At 40.4% G+C, this 10,283-nt stretch overlaps 1 protein-coding gene across 5 annotated transcripts in view; it reads right to left on the reverse strand.

Moving 5' to 3' along the window:
- Window positions 1–9,620, reverse strand: part of Rrm2b (ribonucleotide reductase regulatory TP53 inducible subunit M2B) — a 40,718-nt gene extending 31,098 nt beyond the window's left edge. For 2 of the 5 annotated variants that reach the window (XM_046464801.2, XM_046464800.2), the window contains exon 1: window positions 8,692–8,916. In XM_046464801.2, the coding sequence (XP_046320757.1) occupies window positions 8,692–8,739 (48 nt within the window). In that variant the 5' untranslated portion in view covers window positions 8,740–8,916. Of the gene's footprint in view, window positions 1–8,691; window positions 8,917–9,066; window positions 9,179–9,414 lie in introns of those variants that run through there. The other 3 variants (XM_046464803.2, XM_046464802.2, XM_046464804.2) reach the window with 3 other exon arrangements.
- Between the last annotated feature and the right edge of the window lie 663 nt (window positions 9,621–10,283).

Raw genomic sequence — 10,283 nt, forward strand, 5'->3', positions numbered from 1 at the left:
TCATAAAATGTGGATTAAGAAAAGCTAAATTAGGAGGGTAATATAAGATTTTGCAATGTGAAGAGAGGATATGTAACATTTGATATGCACTAGAGATGACATAATGCTTACTTCATGGTGTATATTTAATACAATTCAAGAGGTTCATGCAGGGTTCTCCAGGGTACCCTCTGTGGACCTAAGCTAAGAATTCATATTTCAGAAGAACTTGTTTTTAACAACTCACCTTTATTGAGTTTTCCAAAGCCTTCAATTAAAGTTTTCATAGAAAGAGCTTTCTTTTCATACTCATACTTTATTAGTTCACATATTATTTAATTAAATTGCAATAATTATAATACAAGTGTAATTGATATAAATAGAATTAGAATTAAAGAAAACTGATCCTGGTAAGTTATAACTCAAACAGTGAAAACAGAATTACATGAGTATATGAGAGAGTAGCTTACTCCTGGCCATATGCATTCTAAAGCTCATGAGTATCTGTTTATTTTACAGGGTTGACTAATCAACAGAATTGTTTAACAGCTAGTTGATTAAGAGAACTTCTGATAAATATATAAAGACACTGCTTGTTAAGTTTGATATAAATCTCCAAATTTTATCTATACCCCAATTCAAATGGTGGGTTCATCAAAAGCCTCATAATTCCATTGACTGACGTTACAATCTTATAAATATTAACTTAAATAAAATTATACTAAAAGACAAAAGGATTTCATCAATTGGTTACACTTATGATTTTGTTTGGGAAAGGGTTCAGGTGTTAAAGTTCATGGAAATGTAAATATTATGGTTTGGATCTGGAATGTCCCCCAAGGCTCATGTGTTGACAGTATGGTTCTCAATGCAGTAATGTTCAGAGGTGGGGCTTTTAAGTAATGATTACGTCATGAAGGCTTGGACCTGCTCAGTGGATTAAATCTCCTGATGATTAAATGTACTTCTATAAGGTAGAGTACAGTTGAAGGCAGTAAATTACTAGGGGCAAGGTTCAGAGGTGGGGCTTTGGCTTGGACCTGCTCAGTGGATTAATCTCTGGATGACTAAATGCACTACTAGAAGGTAGAGTACAGTTGAAGGCAGTAAATCACTAAGGGCATGGCCTTTGGGATTATATCTGTCCCTGCCCCACTTCTTTGCTTCCCAGCTGCCATGAGCTAAGCAACTTTCTTCCGCCATGCCCTTCCACCATGAGACTTCTGCAATCGTGGACCATGGACCAAGACCTCTGAAACTATGAGCTAAAAATAAATCTTTCCTCCTCTAAATTGTTCTTGTCAGGTATTTTAATCACAGCAATGAAAAACTAACACAATAAATATATATTGATTTTTCCATAGCCATTTTCCTATAAGCAATTTTCTTTCTTTTTTCCTTTTTTCTTTTTTTTGGTAACGAGCATTGAATCCAGGGTGCTTAACTACTGAGTCACATTCTCAGCCCTTTTTATTTTTTATTATGAGACAGGGTCTCACTATGTTGCTGAGGATGACTTGGAGCTTGCAATCCTCATGCCTCAGCCTCCAGAGCCATGGGGATTATAGGCGTGCACCCAGCTTCTTCTAATCACTTTGATATAACTATTTTCATACTTTATCTCAGTGTCATCATTTTGATAAAACAAACAAAAACTTAAATGATTTTAAAATATGTACTCTAACTCTAAATTTGATCTGAGTTTAGGCTGGATATGTCTATTTTGCATTTTCATTTAATGAAAATTAAGAAGTTTTTGGAGCAGGTAAATGTGGCCTACTTTGATACATTGATTTGATACTACATTGGCTTCTGGCCTATAACATGAAAACTATTGGGAGCCACTGAAGGTTTTTAACCAGACAAGTAACATAACTGGATCTGTATTCTATGAACACTTGCAGAAATGTAGTTTTGTAGAGAAATTGGAGGTGGGAAGAATAATTTAAAACTTATTGGACCACCCATCTCTTGCCTAACTTAGAATAGCATTAATAACACACATACGATTTAAGAGATATTCTATAGTAGAATTCTTGCTAAAAATCTCCAGCCCCAGCAACTAGGTGATAAACAAGAAATAAGAGGTACATTGAAGCTGCTCAATACCTAAATAACTGAATAAATCAGTCAAAACTCTTGCTTCTCACATTGAATGTTTCACAGAATTTAAACTAGCCTGTCCAACAACCCAAGCAACAACAATAAGTAGTATACACAAAAATTTCTATAAAGCCAACTTTGTCAATAAAAAAAAAAAAAAAACTATAAATACAGTTTCAACATGACCAGTAGCTTGCTAAAAATATAACACTGTGGCACAGGAGTGTTGAAGATCCCATTAATGGTCGCCAAGGGAATGGATGTGATTATCCAGGAAGACTATATAGAGAACAGCAAGACAAGCAAACATAAAGCCTTAGAAAATGCAGACATTTAAAGAGCAGATGGAAGAAGGGGAACCAGCTGGGATGAAAACAGACTGAAATGAATTCAGGACGAACAAAAGCAAAGGCAGAAGTCATCTACCTGATTTGACTAAAGCTAAGGGTTCACAGACAAGAGAAATTCCCTAAAGGATACAGACTGTGGCTATTAAGTAAGCTAAGAGCTAATTTTGTGGGCCAAAGATTTGCAAACATCTGGGGGCCCAGAGGCTCATACTCCAACTCTCCCCCCTTGTCCTCAGTGCCCAGATGCTGGTGCTCACTGTAGGATACATTTTGACTATAACTATGAACAGTCATGGAGGATTTCTGAATAGAATTAAGAGAAACAGAAGTGGCATTAGGAAGATTAATCACATGTAGAATGAATTAGAAAAGAAAAAAAACTAGATTTTGCTACCAATTAAGATAACAATTTTAGCAATTGAAATAAAGACCTACATTAAAAAGTTGCATGAAAAAAGCTATTTTAGAACTTTGCTGGCCTGAAAAAATTCGTGTGTGTGTGTGTGTGTGTGTGTGTGTGTAAGAGAGAGAGACTGAGAGAGAAAGAGAGAGAGAGAGAGAGAATGAGAGAAAGAACTGGGACATTTTGGTAAGCTTATATTGGGGGAATGACATCAAGCACTAGTTTAATGAAAGACTGATCTGGCAATAATAAATGGAATTGAATAGCAGATAAGATACCAGACCTTAAACTATACTATAAAGTTATAATAACAAAATCCACATGGTATTGGCACCAAAATAGATATGTAGACCAATGGTACAGAATAGAAGACACAGAGACAAACCCACATAAACACAGTTATCTCATACTAGACAAGGGCACCAAAAACATACAGTGGAGAAAAGATAGCCTCTTCAACAAATGGTGCTGGGAGAACTAGAAATCCACATGCAGCAAAATGAAATTAAGCCCCTATCGCTCATCATGCACAAAACTCAATTCAAAGTGGATCAAGGACCTAGGAATTAGTCCAGAGACCCTGGACTAATAGAGGAAGAAGTAGGCCCAAATCTTCATCATGTTGGATTAGGCCCTGACTTCCTTAACAAGACTTATAAAGCACAAGAAATAAAATCAAAAATTCATAAATGGGATGGACTCAAACTAAAAAGCTTCTTCTCAGCAAAAGAAACAATGAGGTGAACAGACAGCCTACATTTTGGGACCAAATTTTTTCCACACACACATCAGATAAAGCACTAATCTCCAGGATATATAAAGAACTCAAAAAACCTAACACCAAAAAAACAAAAAACAAACAAACAAACAACCCAATCAATAAATGGGTTAAGGAGCTGAACAGACACTTCTCAGAAGAGATACATTTGAACAACAAATATATGAAAAAATGTTCAACATCTCTAGTAATTAGAGAAATGCAAATCAAAACTACTCTAAAATTTCATCTCATGCCAGTCAAAATGGCAATTATCAAGGATACAAACAACAATAAATGTTGGAGAGGATGTGGGGGAAAAGGCACACTCATACACTGCTGGTGCAACTGCAAACTGGTGCAACCAATCAGGAAAGTAGCATGGAGATTTCTCAGAAAACTTGGAATGGAACCACCCTTTGACCCAGCTGTCCCACTCCTCAGCATATACCCAAAGGACTTAAAATCAGCGTACTATAGTAACACAGCCACATCAATGTTCATAGCATATTCACAATAGCTAAACTGTGGAAGCAACCTAGATGCCCTTCAATAGATGAATGGATAAAGAAACTTATATATATATATATATATATATATATATATGTGTGTGTGTGTGTGTGTGTGTGTGTGTATACACACACACACACACACACACAATGGAATATTACTCAGCATTAAAAGAGAATAAAGGGGCTGGGGATGTGGCTCAAGCGGTAGCGCGCTCGCCTGGCATGCGTGCGGCCCAGGTTCGATCCTCAGCACCACATACAAAGATGTTGTGTCCGCCGAAAACTAAAAAAATAAATAAATAAATCTTTTAAAAAATTAATTAATTAAATAAAAGAGAATAAAATCATGGCATTTATAGGTAAATGGACAGAGTTGGAGAATATCATGCTAAGCAAAGTAAGCCAATCCCAAAAAACCAAAGGTCCAATGTTCTCTCTGTTAAGTTGATATTGATCCATAACACGAAGTGGGGAGGCATGGGGAAAATAGAGGAAATTTGACTGGGCAAAGGGAAGGGAGAGGTAGGGAGGGTGCATGGGGGCAGGAAAAATGGTGGAATGAGATGGACACTGTTACCCTAGGTACATTTATGACGGCACATACAGTGTGACGCTACATCATGTACAATCATAGAAATGTAAAGTTGTGCTGTAATTGTGTACAATGAATCAAAATGCATTCTGTGCCATATATACCTAATTTTAAAAACAAACGAAAGATTAGAAGTAGAGAGATAATTAAGTTGTAGCTACACAAGTGAGAAGTGATGGAAATTTTTTCCACACCTATTTTATTGATGCATTATAGTTGCACATAATGGGATCTGTGCTATATATTTGTACATGCACAAAATATAACAATATAATTTGGCCAATATTGCTCCCCAGCACTTACACCCTCCCTCCCTACCTACCTTCCACTCTTTGGTCCCTTTTCTCTACTGATCTCCCTTTGATTTTCATGAGAAAAAGCCCACCTTTCTTTTCCATTTTCTTCTTGCATATGAGAGAAAACATACAACCTTGACTTTCTGATTTTAACTTATTTCATTTAACATAACGGTCTCTAGTTCCATTCATTTTCCTAGAAATGAAGTTTCATTTTTTTATAGCTGAATAAAACTCCAATATGCATATATACCACATTTTTTTATCCTTTCATCCACTGATGGACACCTAGGCTGGTTCCATAGTTTAGCTATTATGAATTGTGCTGCTATAAAAATGTAAGGTGATGAGAATTTGAAATATAGTTCAGCAATATTCCACTATCTTTTGCAAACTAGCACTTCCAGTTTCTTCTGCCTTAGTTTCTGACCATCTAGTCTTAAGAGGTATCTGGGCATGCCAGGACAAGATTGCCCAGCAATGGCAAGGAAGTCAGGGAAGGGCACAGACACAGTTACACAGAGAATGTAAATTAGTATAACCACTATGAAAATCAGTATGGAGATTCCTCAAAAGACTAGGATTGGAACTGAGATAGAAATTTAATAATACAGAAAAATAAAAATATACTGAGTCTCAAAAGAGAAGGGCCCATGAACCTTTGGAATACAAGAAAACAGTTAGAAACCTCTGGAATACAAAGCAAAAAATTCAGACCACACCCTTGACCCCATAAATTTGCCTGCAAAAAGTAACATGAAGGCAATGTACAAGTGCTAGAAAAACTGGCACAAAATTGTGCAACTTAGCTCTGCCTCTACCATTAATTCAGCCCCTAGCTACTGCCCCTCTATAAATAGTACCACAGACTAAGAGGTTACTGTCTCTCCCTCTGGAGATGGCCATATTCTTCCTTGAATATGTACATTGCTCACTTTGCCCCTAAAGCTTCTCACTTTCAAAATTTGAAAGTCTATTTCTTTCTTTATCCCCAAACACTTCTCTCACTCTCAAGATGGCCCACCTTCTCCCTTGAGCATGTATTCCTTGCCTTCCTAAATAAAATTCTGTGCCTATACTGATGCCATGTTGAAATTCTTTTCTATGGCATAGATCAAGAACCCTGCTTGTCCTGAGTTGAGTAGCCCCTTCTTTGAGAATTTCTAATGACTCTATTCCAGAGATATTTTTTCCCCTGGTGACAGCACCACCATATGACTGAGCTATAGCACTCTTGGTATTTATCCTAAGGAAGTCAGCATAGGACAAAGATACATGCATACCCCTGTTTAAAGCAGTGCAACTCATGATAGCCAAGTCAGGGAACCAGCCTAAGAGTCTGTCAACAGATGAATGGAGAAAACAAATGTGAATATATATACACAATGGAGCTTTTTTATTCAATCATAAAGAAAAATGAAACTGACATTTCTAGGAAAATGAATGGAACTAGAGAGCATAATGTTAAGCAAAATAAGCCAGGCTCAGAGAGTCAAAGGTCATATGTTTTCATATGTAGAAGCTAGGGAAAAAAAAAAAAATCTCTTGAAAATAGAAGAGAGACCAGGGGGTCATGGAGAAGGGGAGCTCAAGGGGAAGTACTGGGAATGAAATTGATCAAATTATGTTATCTGCGTGTATAAATATGTCACAATGAATTCCACTATTATATATAATTATTATGTACTTTTTTTTTTTTTTAAGAAAAGATTCCCCAGTAAGCACTTACTATGTCCTGATCTAGGCTGGCATTCTAATGGCCCCTACCTCCTAGCCAGCTCTAATTCCACCACACCCAGGTGTTTGCCTGTACCTCTCTTCTTCTTCTCCAGTAGAATACTCAGATGCTGTCACAGTCATATTTTATTCATAAGGTTTTTTGTTTTTGTTTTTGTTTTGTACTGGAGATTGAACCTTCTCTGAGAATTTCTCATGACCTGGGGTACTTAACCACTTGGCTGTATCCATAGCCCTCTTAATTCTTCATTTTGAGAAAGGGTCTAAGTTGCTTAGAGACTCACTAAATTGTTGAGGCTGGCCTTGAACTTGCAATCTCCGGCCTCAACCTCCCAAATCACCAGCATTACAGGCATGCACCAATATGCCCAGTGGCAGTGTTTCTTAAAATAGGTGTATTAGGAACACTAAAGTGCTTGTAAACTCAGCACTCTTAGGTCTAAATGCAGACCCACCCTAAAACTGATTTACTAGATCTGGAGTGAGGGCCCAGTAATTAACATTTTTACAAAGTACTCCAGGTGATTCAAGAAGATGGCCCACGCCTCACTAACACATCTGAGACAAAATACTTTAGGAATCTTTGCATGTCAATTTAAAAACCTTTGTACTAAGATGCTCAATAAAATTCTGCCTACCTTTGTAATAGAAAGGTTAACTTCCAGCTGGGCATAGGCCTGTTATTCCCAGCTAATCGTCCGGCTAAAGCAAGATAATTGCAAATTCCAAGGCCAGCCTTGGCAATCTGGTTAGACCTCATCTCACAATAAAAAGGGCTGGGGATGAAGTTCAGTAGTAGAATGCCCCTGGGTTCAATCCACAGTACCAAAAAATAAATAAATAAAATACAATGAATAAATAAATAAATAAAAACAAAAAAAAAAAAAACACTGCCCAGGTGTTAGGTCAGCATGACTACAGGTGCCATTAACAAAACACCAAAGTTTTTCCAGGAGTGGAGAATGTATTTGTTTCAAGACTTATTTACAACTTGCTAGTAATCAAATGTTTGCAAAATCAAAATAAAATGAAATCTCAAATCTGGAATCTACAACTTTGTAAAAAATATAGGGCTAAGCAGCGAACTGAGACTTTCATGTTCTCTTCATATCATTACAATATTAAGTCTAAGACTCCACACAGAAGTAAGATCAAGTACAAGAAGTATTTCTCTCATTTCAAGTGGTTTAGAAGTATTTGCAAAAAAAAAAAAAGATAAGGTATGCAAATTATAGAGCAACCAACCATTTAAACTACCATACAACCCTACAATCTACTAACTCCCAGTTTTTTTTACTGTTTTACGTACTTCTATTAGTATAGAAGCAAAGAAGATGAGCAAGTTAACTTGGGTTTATTAAGTACCTACGACTTTGCATAAAGCACTTATTTTCTGTGAGGAACGCATCCCTGCCACTGTTTAAATGAAGAAACTGGCACTCCAGCGATACACAGTTAAGTAGCTCGGTGTGAGTCAATCTGGCCTCCTAATCTAATTTGTTTTCATTGTTATGAAGATTTCCCGTCTCCCTTCCACCTGTCACTTCCAGCTCATCCATCTGTGTTAATTTCCATACGCGTTTTCCAACTCTTTTTAACCACTCCGGGGATGCTACAGTGCGCCACAGTCCCTTCCTGGCCTCAGACTCCCGGCCAGGGTTCCAGAACAAGGGAAGAGTGAAGACGGATAAACAAAGGGGTCGCGCCTCTTCCCAGCCCGAAGCCTCCGAGCACTGCCCTAGGCTGGCCCTAGAGCTGAGCAGCCTAGCGGAGAGGAAAACCGGCTCGCTCTTCCCCCTTCCCGGGGGAAGCTAGGGCACCCCAAGGGCCTACACCGGGTTTCTAACAGCACTGAACAAAATTCCCTGCAACGGTCCTGCAATTTGCAGGTTGCAGCCGCAACCTGTCATGCAAGGCCTGATGTGACCACCAGACGGAGGCTGAAGCTACAGCAACATTTACCTCATCCTGCTCGGGCATGCCCGCTTCCGGCCTTTCCGGGTCGCCCATCGCGCAGACTCAGCCAGAGCTGCCGGAGTGCGGCAGGCGAGCACCTAACTAGGACAAGCTCCAGATGACCCGCGGGTCGGCCAAAACCGACCCGCCTAGCGCCCCCAAAACCCGCCCCTCTGCGCAGACTGGGCTTTCTTCCAAGCGCTTGGAGGGACTTTCCTTGAGCTAGGCCTGCTTCGCCCCTCCCCCCACCTCAGGGAACCGCCTACCTCGGCCGGCCCCGCCTCACTCCACTGAGCCGGACCCGCCCCCTGTCTCGGGGACCACCCCCTACCCTCGGTCGGCCCCGCTTCAGGGCCCGGCCCACCTCAGTCGCCAGCCTACCTCAGCTGGCCCCGCCCCTCAGCCTGCAGCCTGAGGGAGTCTCCACTACATTGGTCTCTATTGTAGGACCTGTCCCCCTCTTTGCACTGAGAGTCACCTCCTGCTCAGGTCGGCTTTGGCCACCCCGCCTCGGGGCTCCGCCCACCATCTTTGGCCCCACCTCACTGAACGGGCCTCACCTCCCACGTTCCCAAGGAAGGACTCAAAGCGCGCCTCTGGGCCACGCCCATCTCTCCTCAGGGCCCCGCCCCTCCTGCCCCCGCCCTCCACAATCCATCTGCCCCCTGGCGCGAGGACCGGTGCCTGCCGGCTGCCAGCCACTCTTGGCCCGCCCCCGGCTCTCCTCACCTGGTAGATGCCCCGCATGCCAGGTCAGAAGTCCACAACTAGCCCCCGGCTCTCCTCACCTGGTAGATGCCCCGTATGCCAGGTCAGAAGTCCACAACTAGCCCTAGTGGTGCCCCAAGAACACGGTAGGTTGCGCTGACTTGGCTGGTCCTGAGAGACTGCCCGGTGGCTGGAGGGCGTGTCACAGTGTGAGGCGTAAAGAACGCGCTGATAGATGTGACTCGATAGGGAAGGGGGAGTCACAGCGTTTAAAAGTTAATGAAAAAAGTTGGCATGTTTTGCATTTCAGCGACCGTAAAAAGGAAGTGGTTGCGGGGGAAGTGTGTGTGTGAACTGGGCTTGAGAACGAGAAAGGGGAAAATCTACTAAATTCAGGGCAGTATTTTGAAACCTCTTTGAAAATGTTTCAACCATCAATAATATTGAACTTTCAGAAAATGCCAGCACCTACACCAGGCATCTTATACAAAAAATATAAATTATTTAATGGTCAGGACTTGACTGTAAGGTAGATATAGCAGTTTCCCTCCTATCACAAAAGAAGAAACTGAGCCTTAGGATAAGTAATTAAGAATAATCCAGCTAAAAAGTAGTAGACTCCAAAGTCTCCCTGCTGCATGCTCTTTTCAAAGCCAACGATTAAAGTGGTGGAGAGGGCAACACTCCTGTATATTGCAAGGGCAATAGACAGTGGCTACTGACCGTGACAACAATTTGTTTGAATTACTAATTACTGCTCTCAGTTATCTAAAGATAACTACAACAGAAAGAAAAAATAGTTTGGTTTAACAAAATTAAGGTGAAAGAGAGTTAAGTAGATTGAAGCTGAAATGCATGCACCTGTTTTGTGAATAGCTGTCTGAAGTATG

The sequence above is a fragment of the Marmota monax genome, unplaced genomic scaffold (assembly GCF_021218885.2).
Source record: "Marmota monax isolate L192 unplaced genomic scaffold, Marmota_monax_Labrador192_F-V1.1 WCK01_AAM20220418_F8-fsc00003, whole genome shotgun sequence".
Classification (NCBI taxonomy): Eukaryota; Metazoa; Chordata; class Mammalia; order Rodentia; family Sciuridae; genus Marmota; species Marmota monax.